The 26,374-nt window shown below is 42.6% G+C and overlaps 1 protein-coding gene across 1 annotated transcript in view; it reads left to right on the top strand.

Annotated features, from left to right (window-relative positions):
• Positions 1 to 24,474, top strand: part of rab12 (RAB12, member RAS oncogene family) — a 32,720-nt gene extending 8,246 nt beyond the window's left edge. Inside the window, exons 2-6 of the mRNA XM_038808712.1 lie at positions 1,936 to 1,996; positions 4,283 to 4,421; positions 17,513 to 17,602; positions 19,245 to 19,349; positions 22,862 to 24,474. Coding sequence (XP_038664640.1) covers positions 1,936 to 1,996; positions 4,283 to 4,421; positions 17,513 to 17,602; positions 19,245 to 19,349; positions 22,862 to 22,972 — 506 coding nt within the window. The 3' untranslated portion in view covers positions 22,973 to 24,474. The remainder of the gene's footprint in view (positions 1 to 1,935; positions 1,997 to 4,282; positions 4,422 to 17,512; positions 17,603 to 19,244; positions 19,350 to 22,861) is intronic.
• Positions 24,475 to 26,374: the final 1,900 nt, after the last annotated feature.

The following is a 26,374-nucleotide window of genomic DNA, read 5'->3' as shown; positions in this document are numbered from 1 at the left end:
AATGCCACAGGATAGTGTGCAAATTAGTGTTATTACTTGGGTAAATCTATTTCACTGCTAGTTATTTTGACCTTGCTGTCAGTTCGACTGTGCCATATAAGACAATAATTGGTTGTGCTGTATGTATTAGACAGCATGTATTTTATTTATGCTTTTGGTTTTCAATCATTGGCTTTCTTACATAAGGTGCTGAAGAAAATATTTTTCGAATGTCGGCAATGCTAGCCATGCTATATTTATTGCTCATCCCTATTTTCTCTGAGAAGATGGTGGCGGTCCCTTGGAACTGCTACAGTCATTGTGGTGCTCCTACATTGGTGTTTGAAGGTGAATTTTGATTCACGACAAAAGAATGACACTAAGTGCATTATGACAGTATGTAACTTAGAAAATAACTTGCGGGTCATGATGTTCCTGTGATGTTGGCCCTCTTGTCCTCTTTAGTAGTTGTGGTGTTGGGCATTTGATACACTGTTGAAGTGATCTTGGTGAGTTGCCACGATTCGTCCTCTAGTCATGACCATTGTGCACCAGAGTAGTTGGGGTATTAGGTTCAGTAGCAGAGGAACTAATCGAGCAGTCTGCTTTGTGTTGGATGATATTACAGCAGGTTATTAACTTGAGCCTTGTTGGTCAGGCAGCGAGCCATCTGTGAGAGTATGCAGCCTCTGACCTGCTCTTGATATCGCCGAACCTCAGGAAGTTGATGTTTAATTAATGCTGATGATGCTATGCTCAGGCCTCAGGATGTTGATGTTGAATTAGTGCTGATGATACTATGCTCAGGAATTCCAGCAGAAATGTTCTGGTGATTGGCTTCTAATCACCACAACCATCATCCTGTGCTGTTTGGTCATGATCACTGCCAGGGTTTCCCATGGACCTCGGTTTCCTTTGGTTGAACTTGGCCTTTTTTATTCTTTCATGGGATGTGGGTGTCTATGGCATGGCCATTACTTGTGCCCACCCCTAATTGCCTTGAACTGAGTGATTTGCTGGACCCATTGCAGAGGGCAGCTAAGAGTCAACCATATTTTGAGGGTCTGGAGTCACGTGTAGGCCACACCAGGTAAGAATGGCAGATTTCCTTCCATAAAGGCATTTTTAAGGGATTTTTATGACAATCAATGATAGTTTTATGGTCACCATTATTGAGACGAGCTTCCAATTCCAGATTTATTAATTGAATTCAAATTCCACCAGTTGCCGTGGTGGGTCTTGACCTTGTGAACTGGAGCATTAGCCTGGGCCTCTGGATTACTAGTCCAGTGACAGTACCACTACACCACCTCCACGTCTGCATCTGCTGGATGTAATCATGGTAATAAGCAAATCTGGGCCAAGTTGGTTCAAAGGACAAATGGCTAAAATCAGGAAAAAAAGGCTGAGTTTAACTTTAATTGGTGATAAAAAAGTTAACGGCCAGCCCGCACTCCGAGTTCAGCTGCATTCCGTTAAACTTGGATTCTGTGCAACCAAAGTGAATGCAAGGCCTTCGCTAAATCACCGAATCCAGACAGCAGCGGGCCATCCAGTGCCGTGAGAAGTTAGTCGCAGTCAAAAAATTGAGTTCCCTGGTTTCAATCCTAACAAGTGACTTTTATAATACATCCTGATCTGCTGAGGCTTTGTATTTTAATTAGCTGTACTAGTATTTCACTTCTACATAAAATTTACCAAAATATTTATTGTGTAATATTGTGCTCTAATTTAGAGTGCGTGCATTTCATCCCCTGTACAGCGTATGTGCAGAAAGTTATAGTATCTCTCCTCGTCTTTTGGGTGGCCTAACTTTCTCCATCCTTTCCAGTTATTTGCTTTCACAGAACGCTGTTGGAAACGGTAATTTGTTTACCTTTTTGCTTTTGAATTCAATCTTGTAATTTGCTTTTGCTTCTTATTCCTCCTTTTCCTTTTACTGTATTTTGTCTGTAGGTGTTGATTTTAAAATCAAAACAGTAGAACTAAGAGGGAAGAAAATTAGATTACAAATCTGGTAAGTGACCTGCACATTTCCAGCCATTGACTTGTTCATTCCTCTTCCATTACTCCTCACTGATGAAATGTCTCTTCCAATCTCATCCTTGGCATTGGCTGGTTTTTCTACCTCTGATGAGAGTTTGTGCAGTAATGTTTTGTGGCAATATATTAACTGATGCAACCCTAAAAATGTTTTGAGACCAATTGGAATATCAGCATATTATGCAGCAACTTGTAAAATTTAGGGAAAAAAGAATGCTGACTGAAGATGGTTTTTGACTTTTATTTTACCTTTTCAAACTGAAGTTTTATTTCCACCTCTCCTCGTGTAGTCTGCTTCACACTGGTTATATTAATGTCATCTTAAAAGATCTGAGGCAAGGGAATATCAAAAGTGTCCTGGACAGAGCGTTATGTTCTGTTCACATTATCATTCCTTTATCACATGCCCTCAGCAGTCATTTCATATTGTACCTCTGCCACAACTTTATCATCTGCAGTCTGGGTGCCTTGTTTTCAAGCCCCTGTGACTGCATCTTGAATCAGCCAGTGCAAAGTCAAGCCAGTAGACTGCCCCCTTTCAGGCCCCTAGGAGAATGGTGGAATTTTTCCTAATTTTGTTCCCTGTGTTGTGGGGGAAAAGGGAAAAAGGTTGGAGATAAAAAGGTTATCATGACTTTCCTTCAGTGGAGGAAACTGTCCTGTCTGTGAAACATATGGTATTCATACCTGGGCAGCAGAAGCCTGTAGCCTGAGAATGACTGACAGCACCTTGAAATTTAAAATTATGTGTTCAATTAGTGTCACTTATTCCTGCTAATTTGAGTAATGTCTTTATTCCTTTTATTTTGTTTTAATTTGGAGTTCCCAATTCTTTTATTCCAATTAAGGGGCAATTTAGCGTGGCCAATTCACCTACCCTGTACATCTTTGGGTTGTGGGGGTGAGACCCACGCAAACACGGGGAGAAGGTGCAAACTCCACACACAGTGATCCAGGGCCAGGATCGAGCCCAGGTCCTCAGTCCTGTGAGGCTGCAGTGCTGACCACTGCGCCACCGTGCCGCTCTTATTCCTTTTATTGAACTGTAGCAGTCTTAATTAAAAGCCACATAACTCAAATTATTGAATAATCCAATTCTTGTGGGCAAAGAATTACTCCAGTTTGTCGGGAGTAAACAATATTTAGAAGTTAAAAATTACCAAATAACGGAAAACAAGAATTGCCTTGTCTGCCTCGGAAGAGTATAAACCACCTATGCCAATGCTGAGTGTTCCAACAAATTTTCTTTGGTCTCATTTAACACAAAGCATCTAATAAAGTTGCAGGATGGCTGCTGCTGCTGTGTGCACTAATACATGGTACGTAGGATTCCAGTCTTCCAAATGACATCTGGCTGCCATACTGCCCCGTCAGTGAGAATGAGTAATGTAGATATTCTGGCAGATAACGTCTGTGTGACACATGGTTTGTTGTCAGCTGTCTTTGTTGTCATGGACTCTTCTGAACAGTTTTTAAAAGCTTACTAACACTTGGCCCCGCCCCCCCAAACCAAGCAGGACTTTGGCTTTGGATTGCTGCGTCACTCTCAGATTCCTTATTCATCCATAGCCTTCAGTTAACAGTAGTCTAATTTCTAACTGTCTGTGTGTTCTCATTCCTCATCTGTGTGACTCTTAAGATCTGGCTGCAAGAGGCTGGCAAATAAATAGCACTGTATCTACGGGAGCTTAAGGAGGTAAAATGTACTACTTTATTCAAGCTGTATTGTACATTTGATAATACTAACCACTTGTGTTTGTTTATCCTTCTGCCCCATCCAGGTCAATTAAAGTTAGTGAGCCTAATACAACTCCTTGCATTCTTCACCTGTCAGGCTAAACAAAATTAAATCAATGAACAGCATTGAAACCCTTTTTCGAAGATAAATGTTATTGGCCATCAGTGCTGTAATGATTCACCTAAAGAAAGATGTACTTCTGATAATCGACAGCAATGCTTTATATATTCACTTAGCAGCTGAAAAATGTCAGCTTGTTGAAGGCTGAATATCTGGTTGAAGAACCGTTCTGACCAAATTATTTTAATAAACCAGCGATTGTGCATCTTAATGCTGAGAGGATTATGAGAAACTCTTGCAGAGTTCTGGACTAGTGACGTGACTGCAGAACTCAATGTTTTGATTAGGGTGGTGGCAGGGGGAAATGAACCAACTGGACAGTGTACCAGAATGGATGTAGTTCTTTGATATTCCCAACTGTAAATATTCTTGATTTTTTTTTAAATCACTTTTTTTCTCCAGGGATACTGCAGGGCAGGAGAGGTTCAACAGCATTACTTCCGCGTACTACAGGAGTGCCAAGGGAATTGTATTAGTGTATGACATTACTAAAAAAGAAACTTTTGAAGATGTACCAAAATGGATGAAAATGATCGACAAGGTAATGAAAACTTTCAGTCTTGCACATTCTTCGTAGTGTTAGTCGAAATGGTTTAAATGAATGAAAAGAGTAAGAAGTCTTACAACACCAGGTTAAAGTCCAACAGGTTTGTTTCAAACACTAGCTTTCGGAGCGCAGCTCCTTCCTCGGGTGAAATCATTCACCTGAGGAAGGAGCTGCGCTCCGAAAGCTAGCGTTTGAAACAAACCTGTTGGACTTTAACATGGTGTTGTAAGACTTCTTAATGTGCTCGCCCCAGTCCAATGCCGGCATCTCCACATCATGAATTAAAAGGGGCTTGTTTAGCTCACTGGGCCAAATCGCTGACTTTTAAAGCAGGCCAGCGGCACGGTTCGATTCCCTTACCAGCCTCCCCGGACAGGCGCCGGAATGTGGTGACTAGGGGCTTTTCACAGTAACTTCATTTGAAGCCTACTCGTGACAATAAGCGATTTTCATTTCATTTCAAAAGAGTTTGAAGCCTCTTAAAGTTTCTACTATTTGTAGTACTAAGTCAATGGCTGTGAATTTTCTTGTTAAATTGTAAAAATTCAAGACCTACCTGTACCTATCAATCATATTGTCCTTGATTTTAGTTGGTATTTTAAACAAAATAGCTGAGCAGGAGAGCCTTTTAAATCTGGGATAGCAGAATATTTCCCCTTTACCAGTGGACCAATAAAATCTGTTGTTTAATTGCAACTTTACCCATGTTTTTATGATGGAATCACAATCCAAGATGGCGCCGCAGCGAGGCGACTCTGTGAGCTCTCCCCAACAGATCCACTTTTTACTTAACTTATACTCGTTATTCCCTTTTCTTCCCATGTACTTAATGATCTGTTGAGCTGCTCGCAGAAAAATACTTTCCACTATGCCTCGGTACACGTGACAATAAACAAATCCAATCCAATTTACATTTGCCGAGTGGTATGCATCTTATTTGCTGCCTGACGTGATGCCTCTTTTTCCACCACAATGATTGACGCAGTACTAGCCCTCACCATCATAACCATGGATGATTTCTAAATTGAGGGCACTGCTGATGAATCACCAAGGAAGGAAGGAAGTCTTGTGTGCGATTATTGACATAAGGTTTGGGGTATGTAGAAATTGTCTCGTGTTTGGAGTTGTGTCTCTCGTCTCCCAGAAGTCTTCAAAAAAACTTGCAAACTAGTGGTCTCCTGCTTATCAGCGTAACAAGCAAAGGAGCAGCAAATGATTCAAGTTCAAATGTAGCAACTCTGAATAATTATTTTTTAAATAATGTTAGAATGGTAATGTATCACTCCAGACCCAAATTTGTAGCCTCTGCACATTGCCAGGGCATCTCCATTTTTATGTGTTCACCCAACCTTCAGGGCGGCACAGTGGTTAGCACTGCTGCCTCACAGCTCGAGAGCCCCGGGTTCAATTCCGGCCTCGGGTGACTGTGTGGAGTTTGCACTTCCTCCCCGTTTCTGCGTGGGTTTCCTCTGGATCCTCCGGTTTCCTCCCACAGTCCAAAAAATGTGCAGGATAGGTGGATTAGCTATGATAAATTGCCCCTTTAGTGTCCAAAACATTAAGTGGGGTTAGTGGGTGGTGGTGTGGACTTAAGTAAACCCACAACTTAAGTAGGCTGCTCTTTCCAAAGGCCGGTGCAGACTCGATGGGCCGAATGGCCTACTTCTGCACTGCAAATTCAATGGTTCATGAAGCAACATAGAACATAGAACAGTACAGCACAGAACAGGCCCTTCGGCCCTCGATGTTGTGCCGAGCAATGATCACCCTACTTAAACCCACGTAACCCGTATACCCGTAACCCAACAATCCCCCCATTAACCTTACACTACGGGCAATTTAGCATGGCCAATCCACCTAACCCGCACATCTTTGGACTGTGGGAGGAAACCGGAGCACCCGGAGGAAACCCACGCACACACGGGGAAGACATGCAGACTCCACACAGACAGTGACCCAGCCGGGAATCGAACCTGGGACCCTGGAGCTGTGAAGCATTGATGCTAACCACCATGCTACCGTGAGGCCCCAGGGAGGCCCCAGGCCCGTGAGGGAGTAGATGCAACGTTGTGTTGCAAAAGTATTAAGATTGTATTTACCATAATAACCATCATTGTGAGCTTAAGCAAAGTGAAACTGCTGTTTTTTCAGCAGTATTTGGCAGCTTTATATGTTGAACTTGCTGCAACACCAAATATTTATGTAGTGCCTTTAATGAAATGCCCCAGGCACTCCACAAGGACATTATCAAACAGTACGACACCAAGCTACACAAGGAGATATTAAATCAGATGGTCAAAAGCTCAGTCAAAGATGGGTTTTTAAGGAGTATCGTAGAGGAGGAATGTGAGTTAAGGAGATGGAGAGCTTTTGGAAGGGCATTCCAAGCTTGGGGCCAAAGTGACTGAAGGCAAGGTCACCAAAGGTTGAGAAGTTAAAATTGGGGATCACATATATTTTGGAGGGTTGTGGGCTGGATGAGATTATAGAGACAGGGAAGAGTAAGACCACGGAGGGATTTGATGAGAATAATAAAATGAAGATGTAGGTTCACTGGTAGCCAATGTAGGTCTGTGAGCATCGGGGTGACGGGGAACAGAACTTTCTGTAAATTGAAACAGAGGCAGCAGAGTTTTGGATGATCTCCAGTTTACCGAGGGTAAATTATAGGAGACCAGCCAGGAGGTCACAGGAATCACTAAATCTAGAAGCAACATGGGCATGAATGAGGATTTTAGCAGCAGATAAACTGCGATGGGTGTAGTCGGGCGATGTTACAGTGAAGCAATCTCATTGATATTAATATGAGGTAGGAAGCTTGTCTTGGGATCAACTGAGAGACCAAGATTGTGAACAGACGGCTTTAATCGCACTGTTCCCACGGAGAGAGACTAAATAATGGGAGGGGCAGTTCTGTACAGGGGATACATAGACTGGCAAAGCAAAAGAATATGACTACATTACAAGGCATCTATTTAGGTAATGATACCACGGGTGTGACAGGAAGGGACAGTGTGTACAAAAATTAAAAAAGCAACAATAGGGTCAAAAAAGGAAAAAATGGGAACAGGGCAAAATGAATTGTTCTAGCGTTTGGCACAAAGTAAATTAATTAATAGCACAAACTGAGGTTAATGGATATGGTCTTATAGCCATTACAGAGACATGGTTACAACATAGAACATACAGTGCAGAAGGAGGCCATTCGGCTCATCGAGTCTACACCTACCCACTTAAGCCCTCACTTCCACCTGTAACCCAATAACCCCATCTAACCTTTTTGGTCACTAAGGACAATTTATCATGGCCAATTCACCTAACCTGCATGCCTTCGGACTGAGAGGAAACCGGAGCAGCCGGAGGAAACTCACGCAGACACGGGGAGAACGCGCAGACTCCGCGCAGTGACCCAGCAGGGAATCGAACAAGGTGACCAAAACTGGGAACTAAATATTTAGGGGTATGTGACTTTTCGTAAGGAAAGGCAGGACGGACAGGGTGGTGGGTTAGCTTTATTATTACAAGATGGAATAACTACTTAGCAAGAAATGATCTTGAATCGGAAGATGTAAAATCCATATGGGGGGTGGTAAGAAATAACAAAAGGAAGAAAACACTGGTGGGAGTAGTCTAAACCCCCCCCCCCCCCCCCCCCCAAAAATAGCTATACAGTAGGCCGGAGAATAAATCGGGAGATAATAAAGGACGTACTTTAAATCAAAGCTACAGACCAAGTGCTGGAAAGTAGAAGTAGAATAGTTGGATGTTTGATGATCCACATGGACAGGGTGGGCCAAAGGGCCTCTTTCTATGCTGTAAAACTGTAACTATAATCATGGATGACTTTAATCTTCTTGGAGGTGGGGAATATCAAATTGGCGGAGGTAGCCATGAGGAATTCATAGTGTATTCAACAGTTTCCTACAACAATATGTTATGGATCCAACTGGGGATCAGGCTATTTTGGATTTGGTAATATGTAATGAGGCAGGTTTAATAAACCATCTCTGGGTAAAAGATACGCTAGGAAACAATGACCATAACATGATAGAATTTAACATTCAATTTGAGAATGAGAAACTTGGGTCAGAAGCAACTGTGATCGATTTAAATGTGGCTAAATATAATGGAATGAGGACAGAGTTGGTTGGAGTGGACTGGGAAAGGAGTTTTGTAGGAAAGATGGTTATCAGCAATGGCAGATGTGTCTAAAAAGAGTTCATGACTCACAACAAAAATTTCTGTGAGGAAGCAGGATTCTAGGAAGGGGTTTAATTAACCTTGGTGAACCAAGAAAGTAAGGGATAGTATTTAACTGAAATAAAAAACATATAATGTGGCAAAGATTAGTGGTTAACCAGAGGACTAGGAAAGTTTTTAAAAACAATAAAAAAGAACCAAAAAAATAATAAACAGGGAGAAGACAAAGTATGAGGGTGAACTGGCAAGTAATATGAAAACGGACAGCAAGAGTTTCTTTAAATATAATAATAATATTCGCTTATTGTAACAAGTAGGCTTCAATGAAGTTACTGTGAAAAGCCCCTAGTCGCCACATTCCGGCGCCTGTTCGGGGAGGCCGGTACAGGAATTGAAACCGCACTGCTGATCTTAAAAGGAAGAGAGAGGCCAAGATGAACATAGACTGGGGAAATAATGATGGGGAACCAGGAAATTGCAGAGGAGTTGAACAAATATTTTGAGTCAGTCTTCTTGGACAGGTGGGACTTGTGTTGCGCTTGAACTGGAGGGGCACCGATATCCTGGGCGGGAGGATTTAAACTAGTGCTGTTCGGGATAGTTTAATCTAGCGTGGCAGGAGGTGGGAACCGGAACAGTAGGCCAGTAAGTGTAGAGACTGGGGAGAAAAGCGAGACTGAGATAAACATAGCGCAGAGTAGAAGTAGGCAGAGGGAAGCCACAGAGCTCAGTGGGACTATATGTCTGGAGAGCATTTGTTCAAGAAATATAACAGGTAAAACAGATGAACTGAGAGCCTTGATTACTGCATGAAACTATGATGTGATTGCAATTACGGAGACATGGTTAAAGGAGGGACAGGACTGGCAGCTTAACGTTCCGGGATATTGTTGTTTTCAACGGGACAGAAGGGGAAACAAAAGAGTTGGCGTTGCATTGCTGATTAGGAAGCAGATCACAGCTGTGTTGAGAGAGGATACATTGGAGGCATCTTGTAATGAAGCATTATGGGTGCAGCTCAGGAATAAGAAGGGTAAAATCACAATGTTGTGTACTGCAGACCACCCAACAGTCCGCAGGAGACCAAGGGATAGTTGTGCGGTCAGACACTGAAAAGGTGTGGAAAAAGCAGGGTAGGTGTGATGGGCGATTTTAACTTCCCCCACATTGACTGGAAATCCCTTACAGCCAGGTGCTCGGGTGGAGAGCAATTTGTTAGATGTGTCCAGGAGGGCATTTTGATACAGTATGTTGACAATCCAACCAGGAGGGGGCCATTCTAGACGTGGAATTGGGGAATGAGCCAGGCCAGACGATTGATGTTTCAGTGGAGGAGTATTTTCGCTTAGTGACCATAATTCCATAAGATTTTGAGTATTCATGGATAAGGACAAGAGTGCCCCAGGGGTGAGGGTGCTTAATTGTGTGAAGGCCAATTACATCCAAATTAGATCAAAACTGGGGAATGTGGATTTGGAGCAGCTATTTGAGGGCCAATCCACGTCTGACATATGGGCCAGTTGATTGAAGTGCAGGACAGGCATGTCCCCAGACATGAAGGGTAGAAATGGCAGGATTTGGGACCCATGGATCACAACGGAAATTGTAAGCTAAGTCAAAAGAGAAAGGGAAACATATGTTCGGTCGAGGCACCTTAAAAACTGACAATGCCCTTGAGGAGCACAGTGAAAGTAGGATGGAACTTAAACGTGGAATTAGGAGGGCTAAAAGGGGCCACAAAATGTCTTTAGCAAACATGGTCAAAGAGAACCCCAAGGCTTTTTATGCATATATTAGGACCAAGAGAAAGAGTAGGCTCACTTGAGGACAATGAAGGGAAGTTATGCGTGGAATCACAGGAAGTGGGTGAAATCCTTAATGAGTACTTTGTATCAGTATTCACCAGGGAGAAAGACATGACTGGTGTTGAGGTCAGGGATAGATATGTGAACTCCCCTGAGAACGTCAATATGTCAAAGGAGGAAGTGTTGCGTATCCTAAATTGCATTAAAGTAGATAAGTCCCCAGGCCGAATGGGATCTATTCCAGGTGAGTGCGGGAGACTAGGAAAGAAATGGCTACAGTCTTAACAGATATATTCACATCCTCTTTGACCACAGGCAAGGTTCCAGAGGACTGGAAAATAGCCAATGTTATTCCCTTGTTTAAGAAAGGAAGCAGGGACAATCCAGGAAATTCTAAGCCGGTGAGCCTGACGTTGGTGGTGGGGAAGCTTTTGGAAAATATACTGAGGGACAGGATATATGCACATTTGGAGAAAAATGGACTAGTTAGTGACAGGCAGCATGGTTTTGTACGGGGAAGGTCATGTCTCACCAACTTGATTGAGTGTTTTGAAGAGGTGACAAAGAAAATTGATGAGGGAAGGGCTATGGATGTAGTTTCTATGGACTTTAATAAAGCATTTGACAAGGTCACACATGGCAGCCTGGTACAAAAACTAAAATCACATGGAATTCGGGTGGGCTGGTTAGATGGATATAGAACTGGCTTGGTTATAGAAGACAGAGCAGTGGCGGAAGGGTGTTTTTCTAAATGGCAAACTGCAACTAGTGGTGTTCCGCAGGGATCAGTGCGATCAGTGCTAGGACCTTTGTTGTTTGTAGTATATGTAAATGATTTGGAAGAAAATGTGGGTGGTCTGATTATTAAGTTTGGATGGCACGAAGCTTGGAGTTGCTGATAATGCCGATGATTGTCAAAGAATACAATATAGCTAGATTGGAGACTTGGGTACAGAAATGGCAGGTGGTATTTAATCCGGACAAATGCGAGGTGATGCATTTTGGAGGATCAAATCTTGGTATGCATTATATTGTAAGTGGCAGAACCCTTAGAAACATTAACATACAGAGGTATCTGGGTGTGCAGGACCACAGTTTCCTAAAAGTAGCAACACAGGTGGCCACACCCATAATATAATCATCCAAGAGTTGGGAAATCATGCTGCAGCTGTATAAAACCTTTGTTAGGCTGCATTTGGAGTATTGTGTGCAGTACTGGTCACCACATTATCAGAAGGACGTGAAAGCTTTGGAGAGAGTGCAAAGGAAGTTCACCAGGATGCTGCCTGGTCTCGAAGGTGTTGGCTATGAGGAGAGGTTGAATAAACTAGAATTGTTTTCACTGGAAAGACAGAGGCTAAGGGGAGATCTGACAGAGGTCTACACAATTATGAGAGGCATAAACAGGGTGGATAGTCAGGCTTTTTCCAAGTGTGGAAGTGTCAATTACAAGGGGGCACAGGTTCATGGTGAGAGGGAGAAAGTTTAAGGGAGATGTGCGGGGTAGGTTTTTCACACATGGAGTGGTGGATGCCTGGAATGCGCTGCCAGAGTGTGGTGGAAGCAGGCACATTATCAACATTTAAGAAGCATCTGGATGGGTACATGAATAGGAAGGAAATAGGGGTTAGGAGTGAGAGCAGAAAGTTTTCTTTTTAGTTAGGGCATCATGATCGGCACAGGCTTGGCGGGCTGAAGGGCCTATTCCAGTGCTGTACGTTTCTTTATTCATGGTAGAAGACACTAATAACATTTCAAAAATAAGTAACCACGGGGCAGAAGGGCAGGAGGAAATAAATACAACTATGTCACGAGGGAAAAAGTACAAATGTTTTACGGCCGATATCTTCCCTGAACATATGGGTTCCATCCCAGGACATTAAAGAAAACCATGATGTGGCGATGCCGGCGTTGGACTGGGGTGAGCACAGTAAGAAGTCTTGCAACACCTGGTTAAAGTCCAATAGATTTGTTTGAATCACTAACTTTCGGAGCACTGCTCCTTCCTCGGGTAAATCACCTGAGGAAGGAGCCTGTGCTCCAAAAGCTAGTGATTCGAAACAAACCTGTTGGACTTTAGCCAGGGATTAAAGAAAGCAGTTGCAGAGATAGTGGATGTACTGGTAGTAATGTTCTAAGAATCCTTAAAGTCTGGAACAATCCCAGAAGATTGGAAAACTGTCAATATTACGCCTTCATTCAAAAAAGGAGGGAGACAAAAAAACATGTAACTATTGGCCAGTTAGCTTGACTTCTGTTATTGGGAAAATGTTAAGAGTCAATTTTAAAGGATGTAATAACAGAGCATTAAGAAATACATAATATAATCAAACTGAGTCAGCATGGCTTCATGATGAGAAAATCATGCCTGACAAATGTATTAAAATTCATTGCGGTAATAACAAATAGGATAGATGCAGGGGAACCAGTAGATGTAATAAACTTGGATTTCCAAAAAGTGTTAGGGAAGGTGCTGCACAAAAGACTACTTAATAAGGTAAGAGCATGGGATGTTGGGGGGGGGGGGGGGGGGGGGGGGGGGAGTAATATGTTAGCATGGGTAGAGGATTGGCTAAGACAAGACAGAGTTGGGATAAGAGGAACTTTATTAGGATGGTAATTTGTAACTAGTGGAGTGCCGCAGGGATCTGTGCTGGAACCACAATTATTCATAATCTATATTAATGACTTGGGCGAGGGAAGTGAATGCACTATTGCCAAGTTTGCGGATGAGACAAAGGTGGGAAGGCAAATGGTGAGGATGACACAGAGTCTACAGAGGGAAACTGGTAGGATAGGTGAGAGGGCAAAAACTTGCCCGATGGAATATAATGTAGGGAAATGTGAAGTTATGGACTTTGACAGGAAGGTAAAGGAGCTGAATGTTATTTAAATGGAGAAAGACATGGGGGTCCTCGTGCGTAAATCACAAAAGGTAAGCATGCAAGTTCAAGTAATTGGGAAGGCAAATGGAATACTGCGAACTGTTTTGATCCCCTTATCTAAGGAAAGTATACTGGCATTGGAGGCAGTCCAGAGAAGGTTCACAAGGCACAGGCCCAACATGTTCTCCCTCGGGTAATAGGGACCGCCCCGATTGTCTCCTCGGTCATTCCCACGGATGAAGGGCCGCAGCTGGTAGAATCTTTTGTTGTGCCTGACATACGTCACACTGCTGGGCCAACTCCTCTATCTCTGTGTCTAAACCTGGCCACCAAACATCGCTCAGGCAAGCATTTTCACTTTGGACACCCAGGGTGCCCGATGTGCAGATTCCTCAGAATCGGGTCTTGGCCCTTGACCGGGCGACGGTGCATGTCCCCCACAAGTATGCCATCTTCTAGGCTAAAGCTGCACATTTCTTCTGTCGAGAAAATCCGTAGTTCGGTCAGCAGCCTGCTATGCTGACCCCAATATAGGACTATGTGTCGCACTTTTGATAGGACCGGGTCAATCTGTGTCCATTCAGGGATTTGTGCCGTACAGTGACGTGTCACACATGACTATTAGTTGTTTGGCGAGATGATTGTGTGTTATCAAGCCTGAGGAAGTCAATTGTTTTTATTTTGCTTGTGTGAATGCTGCTTCCTGTTGCTTTTTCCACATCCATTCCTGGTTCTTTTTCAAAAGGAGGTGTCGGGCTAACATAGTTGCGAGGCTGGGGATGAACTTTCCGTAATAGTTCACCAATCCCCCCAAAAAACCGCAGCTTGGTGGAGTTTTCGGGCATAGGAGCTTTCTGAATTTCCCGTATGTTTTCTGTGACTCGGTACAACTCCTTGGGGTCTACTCGGTAACCTAGGTACACAACCTCCCTCGCGTGGAATCCGCTTTTTTCTCTCCACAGGCGAAAGCCATCTCTGAGAAACTATGGAAAACCTCATCCAAATTACTTAAATGTTCCTGCTCAGTTTCCCCTGTGACTAATATGTCATCCAGATACCGTACCACTCGAGGCAAACCTTGCAGTATGCTTTCCATTATCCTCTGCAATATAGCACAAGCGAATGACACTCCAAAGGGTAGTCTGGTGTACTTGTGTAGGCCTCTATGGGTATTTATAGTGACATATATGTAGGGAGGCAGGGTCCAATTCTAACTGTACGTATACATAGCTCATATCAAGCTTCATAAATGAGTGTCCACCGGCCTATTTTGTGTAAAGGCCCTTGATGCGGGGCATAGGGTAAATATTCAACCGGGAGGCCTGGTTGACCGTCAACTTATAGTTCCCACACAGTCTGACAATGTTATCCGGTTTGAGTACCAGGACCACCTATGCTGCCCAATCGGCAAAGCGTGCTCGTCTAATGATTCCAAGGCCTTTGAGTCAGCAGAGTTCAGCCTCAACATTTGCTAACAATTTGTAATGCACCGGGCGAGCACTGAAGTGTCGTGGTTTGGCATCCGAGTCGACTTGCATTCTTGCCAAGGCCCCTTTAATTTTCCCCAGTCCTGGTTGGAAAACCTTAGGGTATTTTTCTAGCACTTCGTATCGGCCCCTAGATCACATTCGGAAAATTTGCTGCCAGTCCAGGAAGAGGCGTTTTAGCCAATTGTGCCTAGCAGGCTGGAGCCGTGTCCCTTGACTATGATCAACGGAAGTCGCACCACCTGCCGCCCGTAAACCACTGGAGTCATTGTGTTCTAGCAATGGCTAATGGTTTGCTGGTCTATGTCGTGAATCATGACTCGGTGTCCCGCAGATCTAACTGCCGTGTCTTTATCCTGTCGAAGGTCTGCTTCCCAATAACTGTAGTGTCGAGGTCCATGTCTAATGGATGCACATTAACTTGCACAGTTATCTTTACAGGGGCCACTCGGGGTGCTTCATGTACTCCTTCTCTGGCTGGTTCACATGAAAGGTGTGAGCCCTCGGTTAGCCCCTACCTCTGGTGGGGAAGCAGGGTTGCTGGCTGACTCGTGCCTTGCACTACCTGCGGCTCCTATGTCCGCTTGCATCGGGCTCTTCTACAGACTCTGGGGAGGTATCTCGCTGGGACACTTCAGTCCTTAACCAATGGGCTTCACCCCTATGGTACTCGCCCATGTCCTGCTGAGCTGGGCAGCGCAGAGCTGGGCTGGGCAGTGCAGAGCCGAGCTGGGCTGGGCAGCGCGATCAAGGGTGGGGAGTGGGGTGGCAGCTCAGATAGAGGAGGCACATCCTTTGATGTTTATCTCCATTCCCTGGATCTCTTGTACTCCCTCTTAGCGTTTTCACAGGAAAGCAAAATTTGGACGGACTGCTGAAGGTCTAGGGCTGGTGCGACTAGCAACTTCCTTTGAGTATCCATGTTATTTATGGCACAGACCAAACGCTCGCACAGCGTTTTGGAAAGGGAGTTCTGCATTCACAAAATGCAGCTAGTTTTCATACCCTCGACAAAAACTGGCTTATGGACTCTCCAGGGGTCCTCTGCTGTTTTAAATCAGCACCTCTGTAGTATACCAGGTGGTTTAGGGCTGAAGTGTTGCGCCACTAGGGTCACCAGTTGTTCAAACGTTTTAGTGCCCAGAGCTGCGGGATATGTTCGGCTTTTTGTTTTACTCGTATACGGGATATGGGTGTCGCTGACTGGACCAGCATTTATTGCCTATCCCCGAGGACATTTTAAGAGTCAACCACATTGCTGTGTATCTGGAATCACATGTAGGCCAGACCAGGTTAAAAACAACAGATTTCATTCCCTAAAGGACATTGGTGAACCAGATGGGTTTTTTCGACAATGGCTTCACAGTCTCCTTTAGACTTTTAATTCCAAATTTTTATGGAATTCAAATTTTACCATCTATCATGGCGGGATTCGAACCTGAGTCGCCAGAGCATGAATCTGGGTTTCTGAATTCCTAGTCCAGCGACAATACCACTACACCACTGCCTCCACATCACTCCATAAGTATGAGCTCCACCAGCAGTCAGCAATATTACTGTCTGTCCATCAATATCTGTGAAAGTGTAAACTCATGCATTCTGCGTACTGTGTCCAATCCTCTGAGCTTGCGTCGAACACGTCTCATCTTCCGAACAAAGGCATATTTGAAAAAAAATTCTCTAACCTTAGTCCAGTGATGAAAAGGTGACAGTGTAGCATCATCAACAGTAATCCAGTTGTGTCCTCGTTGCCAATTTTGTAGACCAGAAACTAGTCCAAACTAAGATGGTCAAAAGAAAACTTGGTTCACTGCAAAGCAATTATATTTACAATATACATCAGATCACAGCCGGGTCTGCGCTGTCGGTTCCATACCTGGCCGACTATACTGATCTCAATTGTGAATGTCCTCAGGCTATCCGCTCCCTTAGTGGGAGAGCTTGTATTTGGTGAGACTCACGGGGGACTGATTGCTCCAACCCCGTAGGTCTTGTGTGGGTTATAAGAGGTAGCATGGTGACAATGTTACTGGACTAGGAATCCAGAGGCCTAGACTAATGATCCAGTGACATGAGTTCAAATCCCAGTATTGCACCTGGGCAGTGTAAATACAATTATTAAATATGGAGTTGGAATAAGGAGGGAAACTACCAGATTGTGCCAAAATCCCATCTGGTTCACCAATTTCCTTGGGGAAGAAAATCTTGTCTTTGTCCAATATGTGATTTTAGATCCATAGCATCCTAGCAAGACATTTAGTCGTCTCCAGTGACGGGCAATAAATGCTGGGCTTGCCAGTAAAGGCCACGTCCTATGACTGATAAAATACAAACAAATAATGAATTGGATATATTGTGTTTTTGAGATTTCCTCAGGATGGGTGCAATATAAATGTGCCCATTTTTTTTTCACTGAACATGGGCATTGCAGGCTAAGCCAGTAATTTTTCTTACCATCTGATAGATCTACCATGTTGTTTTAGTAGCACTTTGCGATTATTAGAACTCAATAGTCATATGTTTGGATTGTTTGCCTTGTACTCATTTTACACTCCCCCAATGTCCGTAGGGATCGCATGTTGCTAATTTTGTAGCAACAAAATGCCTCCAGTCTTTCTACCTGTCCAGGTTATTTGTACGGTCCTTGCATATATTCAACCACGTTTTACTCCAAACAAAAATTCATTTACTTGTTTTGTGATACACAGTATGCTTCAGAAGATGCAGAACTCCTATTAGTGGGAAACAAGCTAGACTGTGAAGTTGACCGAACAATCTCTCGACAGCAGGGAGAAAAGGTAAGAAACAATCCTTAAATATGACTCTGTCATGATGTGGGACTTCTCAGAGTAGCTCTGGTGGGAAAGTCCTTCATTTAAAACTCTTGCTCAAGCTGTAACCACAAGGAGTTAATCCTAGTGTTTACCATTGACATGGAAACTGAGATATTCGGTGGTAAGCGTACACACTGAGATTGCAAGATAATTACAGATGACTATTTAGTCTTTTTCCTTGCAGGGAGATGTTTTGAATTTCAACTCCATTACACTTCCAACATATGTCTCTCCTGTACACTGGTCACAAGTTCCAAACCTCAGTCTTTAATCTATCTTTATCTTGAATCTGCATTCTTCTCTTATTCTCAGATTTTAATATTCCGGACTAACCTTTTTCATTCCATTTTTCTACCACGGTGACGTCACTTCTGGTATGCATTATGCAATTTGATTATTGCGGCTTCTGACTTGTATTCTACTGTTCTGACTCTCTCCAAAAGTGGCAAGTGGCCTCCAGTCTTTAGCCAATTCGAGTTACTTCACATCATATCAAGAAACATCTGCGGTACTGCAAGGTAGTCCTGGAAAATAACCTGACAGTAGTGCTGAAGACTTTTCCTCCAGATCTAGGACCCCTTTTAGCCAAGCTGTTCCAATACAGCTGTAGCACTGACACCTATCCAACAATGTGGAAAACAGTCCTGTGTACAAAAAATCCAATCCAGCCAATTATCACCCCCATCAGTCTACTCTCGATCATTGACAAAGTGATGGAAAGTGTTGTTGTCACAAGTAGGATTAAATTAACGCTGCAATGAAGTTATTGTGAAAAGCCCCTAGTCGCCACATACCGGCACCTGTTCAGGTACACAGGGAGAATTCAGAATGTCTAATTCATCTAACAAGCACATCTTTCAAGACTTGTGGGAAGAAACCGGAGCACCTGGAGGAAACCTACACAGACACAAGAACGTGCAGACGCCACACAGTGACCCAAGCCGGGAATCGTACCTGGGAGCCTCTCGAATTACTCACCGTCCTGACTTTGAATTATGTACAGTAAGAAGTCTTACAACACCAGGTTAAAGTCCAACAGGTTTGTTTCAAACACAAACTTTCGGAGCGCAGCTCCTTCCTCACCTGAGGAAGGAGCTGCACTCCGAAAGCTCGTGTTTGAAACAAACCTGTTGGACTTTAACCTGGTGTTGTAAGACTTCTTACTGTGCTTACCAGTCTAACGCTGGCATCTCCACATCTTGAATTATGTAGACATCCCATCACTGTTGCTGGGTCCCAATTTTGGAACTCCCTACCAGGCAGCATGGTGAATGTACTTGCACCACATAGTCTGCAATGGTTCAAGAAAACAGCTTGTCACTTCCTTCTCTGGCTGGATGTTGAAGAACACGATGGGAGAGATTATTTTCAGTTCCTTTGTTGTTAAGGAGCTGCCATACCCTGTTCCTAATAAAGAATAATAAACTAGCAGAGAGACTTTTCCATGATTCATTCTTTCCTCTTGATTTTCATGCCTACACCCCTGTAGTGCCTTTTCTTATTAAAATGGACTTGTGCCACCTTATTGACATTCTTAATTTAAAATAAAAATGAACTTCTGGCTACAGTTGCCTTGCTAAATATCTTTAACCTTTTGTTTCCTTAGTTTGCCCTGCAGGTAACTGGGATGCGGTTCTGTGAAGCCAGCGCAAAAGACAACTATAATGTCAGCGAGATTTTTTTGAAGCTTGTGGATGACATCTTAAATAAGGCAAGTTAATTTTAATTGAAGATCAAAGGTTTAGATCATCAGGGTCTACTATAAGACTTCAGCCATCTTTATGTATAATTCAGAGGCAATTGAGTTCACGGAACTCTGGAAGTTCAGAATGCTGCATTGCAAAGACCAACACAAAAGTGGTGTATAACTTTTAAATGATTCCAATGTGGGTTTAAAGTACTAATGAGTGGTGTTCGTATACATTGCAGCAACTACAAAACACTGGAATAAAAATAGATAATGCTGCAAATTCTCAGCAGGTCAGACAACATCTGTGAAGAGAGAGAAAAACTCAGTTAACGTTTCAAGTTGATTATCTTTTACCAGATCTGGGAAAAGTTAGAAATGCAGCCGGTTTAAAAAAAGGTAGAGGCAGGAAAATGGGGACGAAGAGGAAAAACAAAAGAGAAGGTCGGTGATGGGCTAGAAAGCAGGAGCAGTTAAATAACAGAAGGAATGATGCTGCAAGACAAGGGGTGGTATTGGGACAAGGAAAGAAACGAAAGATTGGTCCAAAGCAGAGTTGGGGGAACCTCTTGGCTGGTGGGCCACATCTAGGGATTGGCCATAATGCTCAATAAACAAAGAACAATGAAAAAGTTAGGGTATAATTAAGCATATAAGCTTTATTATCATAAATGTACCATCGTAGCAATGCATTGCATACAATAACAAAACCAAAATATACCCTCTCTTGAACACCATCTTGGCTTCATGTCAACATTGCAGATGGCCACCCCTCAGCACAATGGTATCAAAGCCCAGTGTCACACTTTCAGATTGCCAGTATCTGTAGTACTTTATTTTTGTCTTGCCAACATCACTGTTGCTTTACTGTGATCTACATTAGGGTGTTACAAGGGCCTCCAATAGAAAAACAGGAAGGAAAAGTGAGCGAAAATGTGGAGACCAATGGCATCTTGGGGGCAGTCACTACACCTTGCGGAGGCTACAGTGATCTGTACCTTTTGTCTCATTCCTAGAGCTGGGAATTAATAACCTCACAGAACATTTTAAAAGAGGTGCTATCAAATTCATCTGTAATCTTTTCCATGCACTAGGTGATCCCCTCATACAAGCTATTAATAAGGATTGCTCGCCTGTTCGGGGACACTCACCTCATTTTCAGTTTTCTCAAAACCCTACCCTAAACCCACACACTCTTCATTTTCTATTACATTCATAATCCATCTTCTAAAAATCTAAACCTTAACAGTTGCTCTGGCATAGACCAAAGATGCTTTTCCAACTTTTATTTTCAGAAGTGCGTAAAGAACTAATCTCTGCGATGCCCATTACAAAATATTCAAGCAAAATTGCTTGTGAACACTTTCAGTCATACATATCTTGGGACTCACTTCAGTTAGCAGCATTTATGCTTCAATATTTCAATCGCTCCTTCACCAGCAGAATTAAAGGTGGTGTTTTTTTTGGGTGTACAAATCCTCTAGCCTCTGATTCGTTTGTAAATTCACTTGTGTTCTCTGGTTACCAGCCCTGCTGCCACAAGAAAATTTTTCCTTGTTTACTTAATAAAGTTCCTGATTTCAAGCACTTCGATTAAATCTACTATTAACCCTCTCTGCTCTCAGGAGAACAATCCCAACTTCTTTCATTTCTCTCCACTTAGCTGAAGTTTTACACTCCTAACACCATAAGTCTGTCCCAGGAATATACCATGTAAATGGTTGATGGGACATGTACATAGATGCAAAATTTATTTTATAGATATATAGCCATTCTAGTGGGCGAAGCCCTCTGCCAGTAGATACCTAAAGGTCCTAGGCACCCAAGGCATTAGACCCGAGTAAGAATCAACCCCTTCTGTAAGGGAATGAGAAGAATGGGGAAACAAATTGATAGAAGAGTTGACTTTTCATGAAGAGTATTGAAACTCGAGGGTAAAATAAGTTGAAGTTTTGAAATTGTGTCTATACATGCATAATCTAACAGCTGATCAAAACTGCAGTGATCTGTAAGTAACCTTGAATGTACGTTTAAGCATGTGCAGCTTTCCACTGCTCCCATGCGCACTCATTTTGAACATGGCAGGTGTACTCCCTAAATAGATTCTGGCTCCAGCCGTTGATCTTCCCTTGAAGCTCTTGGGGATCTGCCATTCGTCAGGAGCAGTTACGCAAGCATCGAATGGCCTCCTTCTGCACTGTAAATTCTATGATTCTAAGGTGCGTTCAATGGTTCACCTTGTGTATTCTTTCTTGCTGCAGCCACTGGCTGCAATGGAAGATTTTGTGGTCCATAGTTTGCCCAGGTATTGTCTAGAGGAGGTGCAAGTGTAAATAGCAGAGCCATTACCAACAATTGCTGACTGGAAAATGGGGAGGTGGCTATGATCTGAAATTGTTGAACTCATTGCTGAGTATCAAGCAGTAAAGTGCCTAATCAAAAGGTGAAGCGCCGATCCTCAAGCTTCCATTAGGGTGTTCAGCAAAGCAATTGCCCAATCTGTGTTTGGTCTCCCCAATGCAGAGGAGACTTCCTCATAGACATTCCTTCAGTGGAAAGGGGAGAAGGTGTTGGAGGAGATTGAGAGGATGACCAGGGTGTGGCGGAGGAAACCGCCTGGATGAGGGGGAAAGGTATGTTTGGTGGCATCATGCTGTACTTAGTGTAAATAGAGATGGATGATATGTTGCATATGGAAGGTGAGGCCAAGGAGAGATCTATCGTGGTGCTGGGAGGAGTGGGGTGTGAAATGGGTTGGCCATGATCGAGGGGCCTGTCGTTTGTGGACAGAAATCTGCAATTGAGGAAAAAAGACTTTGTATCAATCTGCTTTTGATTTTATCTCTATCTTTTCCTTCCACTTTCAAAGAAATATGATCTGATGGATGATGCATCAGGATATTGACTGTTTGTGGCAGGTATTGCTGTCATGTATTGCCCAGTGATGTATAGCGCTTGCAGTTTATTTCCTATCAAACCCAGCAGATGAACATAAAAATCATTGGTTAGCCTGCAAGAAAAACTGCGTTGCAATTTTAACAACACCACATCCAATTTCAGGGCTGCCCTCTCTCGGTAGCATGAAGCAAGTGTTCTCACTTGCTGCCTAGGCGAACATGCTCCAGCTTTGCGGAATGGCCAATGACTAATATTGTTGCAGCGCACCAGACCCAAGTGCAATCTTATCCAAGTTGTTTACCAATGTGTTCCACAACTCTAACAACTTCTCAGCCAGTGTTTATGATTCACATGAACCTCCTCAGTCCTCTTCCTCTAGCCCTGTCATTAAAGCTTTCTATTTTATTTCTCCCGTGTTTATCTAACGTCTCCTTAAATGTATCTCTCTTTCTTGTACTAGAACATTCTATAATACTGAACAGTGTCTTCGAAAATGACAAAGAAATGATTAAGCATTATAGCAGTGTTTATTATTGTGTGAAGTTGAAGTTGTGCTTGCATTTGTTTGCCTGGATTCTCTCGTGGTTGATTTTGAAACTTGAGGAAACATACTGTTTTATCTCCTCCCTAATTTTCAGATGCACGACGTACCCAGACATGAGTTATCAAATAGCATCCTATCGCTGCAGCCGGAGCCTGAAATTCCCCCGGAGCTCCCACCGCTTCGACCACACGTTCGCTGCTGCTGACCAGCACTGCTCCGCGTCCACGCCATAATTTGCTCATACCCATGTCTCTGCGTTGCTGTAATACAATCAGCCTCGCCATTGTCATTTTGCACTTTGTAGGAATGATCAGAGGAGCTCAGACTAACTTTGTCTATGTGTGAGATTTTAAACTGGTATAGGATCAAATGACACTGTTCAGAATAACTGCACATGGTTTATTTTAAATATCCTCTGATCTCTGGCAAAGTTGATGTTTTCTATTCTAGTACTGTATTTATTGTTGGCGTGCAGTACCACGTGTTTCTAATGAGTTCGAACGGGACAATTTTTTGGTACTCTAAAGAAAATCAAGTCTGCTGAAAATGGCTGTCTAATAAGTAGTGCAAGACTGCTGTTTCCCCACAGTACGGCACTTTAACACTGCCCTCCTTTCCTGAATAGTGCAAGATCTGCACATCACAAAGGAACTAATACAGCAAATTTGGAATATATTTTTGGAGGAGCGCATCCCATTAGGTACACGGTTTTAGTCTAGTGCATTTGTTTGTTGGTGCAGAGACTGCTCTATGTACTTCTTCCCACAGCCTTCAAGTGTTGGGAACTAAAAGGTAACACTAAATTGCCATTTCAGTCACTCAGAAAAGCACAGTGTGCACCATTTGTAGCATAAAGGAATTGCCCCTAATCTGCTGCAAAGAATAATCAGTGCACAGTGGCAGAAAAGGATCATGCAATTTGAATCTTACTTGACTTTGTTTCAAAGACGTAACACTATGTAATGGTAGGAGCAAAAATAGGATCCTCCTGCTTCAGTACTCATCGAAAAGTTGACTGTTAAGAAGACACTATTTGTGCTCACTTTGGAAGCACCTAGGGGTGGTGTGGGCTAAGATTTTAGATGGGTATTTTATAATGTATATGAAATTTCAAGTGGGCATTTTATAGAAGTTGCCTTATTAAGATCAAATATTTAAATTTTGGTCTGTTCAGAATCGCTTTGATTGTGCAAATGACTGCACCTCACACTTGCATCATAACGATGAGCAGAACTCCCTCAATGTTGTTGAGCTTCAATTTCAGGTGCCAAGCACATTGTAAATTGGATGAGTTTTTACTTAAAGAAAACCCATATCAGACATGGCTCGTAATACGAGCAGTAAAGCAGCTTCCGTACCCAGTATTGCAGATTATTGTAGAAATATGTCAAATAAGAGTACAGTATTCATTTTGTTTATATTAATGGACAAGGCGGTAATTTTGATAACTTAAAGAACATTATGTATCATGGAACCCACAACAGGACAGATTCACTTTACACCTATATGGCTATTGATTCCAGATTGTGCTTGAAGACATTGCTTTACATGGAGTATGTGTGAAGTAGGTCTTCTAACCCATTAGTGCATGTGTTATTTAAAAAGTGAAGTCTGCCTCTTTTGTTGGTGTAGCTGAATCTTTTTGATGGATTAATATGTAAGCATGGTATGTAAAATTGTGACCTATTAAAACTATATATACCTAAACTACAAGCTGTTACATTTGAAATTCCTAAACAAAGCAACATTGACAATGATTTAATCCACAGAGGAATATAGAAATTGCAGATAAGGTATAGTGGTGTGAAGTCTTAAGGATGCAACTCTTGTACACAAGAGGTTTTCACAGCACTAACAGGCGAGCATTGTTCAATGCCATTCCTTAACTCTTTTTAAAGACAGCTGCAACTCGGTGCTGTCCACACAGCTATTTAAAGTTATTACCCATGACTAGCAGCAATACGATTAAGTGCTTTCTCCAAAAAAAGATTTTGGCAAAGATATGGAAGAATTTTATTGGTCTTTAATGATGCCCAAAATGAATGTTGGCTTGGGGTATGGTGTATGTTTGCAGGCCAGCTTTTGTAGAATAGGGACCTTCCACGCCCATCATGAGGTTCCAGGCCTTCCTTCCTTCAAAGGATATTTATCATGCTTCATGAAATAGAGCAACTTTTTCGAGGTTTTGGATTGTATTCAAGTGAACTGGTTAAACACACTGATGCTGTACATTGTTACTATTTCTGTCCTTGGAGCTCGGAAGTTACCTTCATTGATTCAGCATCAATATTGACTGGTTTGTTGTACCCATACTTTTGTAGGCTTAGGACCTCAAAAGACAAAAATAAGTTTCTAAGTTTAGACCTTCCTTCTCCTGTATAATGATCACTATGTATCAGAGCCTATAATTCCAAAAAAGGTTAGGTGGGGTTACAGGGATAGGATAGAGGTGTCGGGATAGGGTGGAGATATGGGCTTGGGTAGGGTGCTCTTTCCAAGGGCAGGTGCAGACTCGATGGGCCAAATGACCTCCTTCTGCACTGTAAATTCTATGATTCCTTGAGTAATACTAAGACTTGATTGATTAATATTTATTGTCACATGTACCAAAGTACAGTGAAAAGTATTTTTCTGTGGCCAAGGGAAAGTACACAGTACCAACATGGTAGTCAAAAGAATAATCAACAGAGTACATTGATAATGGTACATCAACAAATAGTGATTGGTTACAGTGTGGAGCAAGGCCAAACAAGAGCAGCATAGGGCAACGTGAATAATGTTTTACAGGGAACAGATCAGTCCAAGGAAGAGTTGTTGACGAGTGTAGTAGCTGTGGGGAAGAAGCTGTTCCTGTGTCTGGATGTGCAGGTCTTCAGACTTCTGCAACTTCTGCCTGATGGAAGGGTCTGGATGTGAAGGGTCTCTGATAATGCTGTCTGCTTTTCTGAAGCAGCGGGAGGTGTAAACAGAATCAATGGGAGGGTGGCAAACTGAATTTACCACACTCTGCAGTTGAGAAGTGTAGGACACTTGAGAAACAAGTATGTTATGTTGATATTTCCTCAATCGAGCATTGTATTGTCTACAAATCTTCAAGTCTTCACCCCGGAACTTGACTCCGGATCTAACATTGTTTGTAGAGTTTCATTTTTAAAGGGGAAGGCTAAAGTAAAAAGGAATGATTTATAATTGTTTTATTGTGGCAAAAAAATTCACCTTTAAACCAATGTTTTTTTTTCATTACCATTGAATAGAGGATCTCCACTCCATTTATTGATCACAGTTTAAGGAGCAATGGAATATTCTAATCACTGGGGGCTGTAAACTTCTATCAGATACCGGGCACGAAGGAGTCTAATGTTCCCTTTACAACTACAGCAGATGTACATTTGTTTTCCACTCTGCAATCAATCATGCAAACTTCAAAAACTGCTGATGACTGAAACTACATTGTTCCCCCATGTAGTTTTGTCTGAAGAAAGTTGAGCCACGGGATCAATGAATAAATTTGAATGCAGTTGAAAGAGAAGGAAATGTCTGCTGAATGGGGTTCCTCTATCACATTTTGTTCAAATATAAAATGCATTTATTTAATACCTTGTGGTTA

Source organism: Scyliorhinus canicula, chromosome 10 (genome assembly GCF_902713615.1).
Source record: "Scyliorhinus canicula chromosome 10, sScyCan1.1, whole genome shotgun sequence".
In the NCBI taxonomy this organism is placed as follows: Eukaryota; Metazoa; Chordata; class Chondrichthyes; order Carcharhiniformes; family Scyliorhinidae; genus Scyliorhinus; species Scyliorhinus canicula.
Note: the sequence above shows the minus strand (reverse complement) of the source record. Positions and strands in the feature narration are given on the sequence as shown.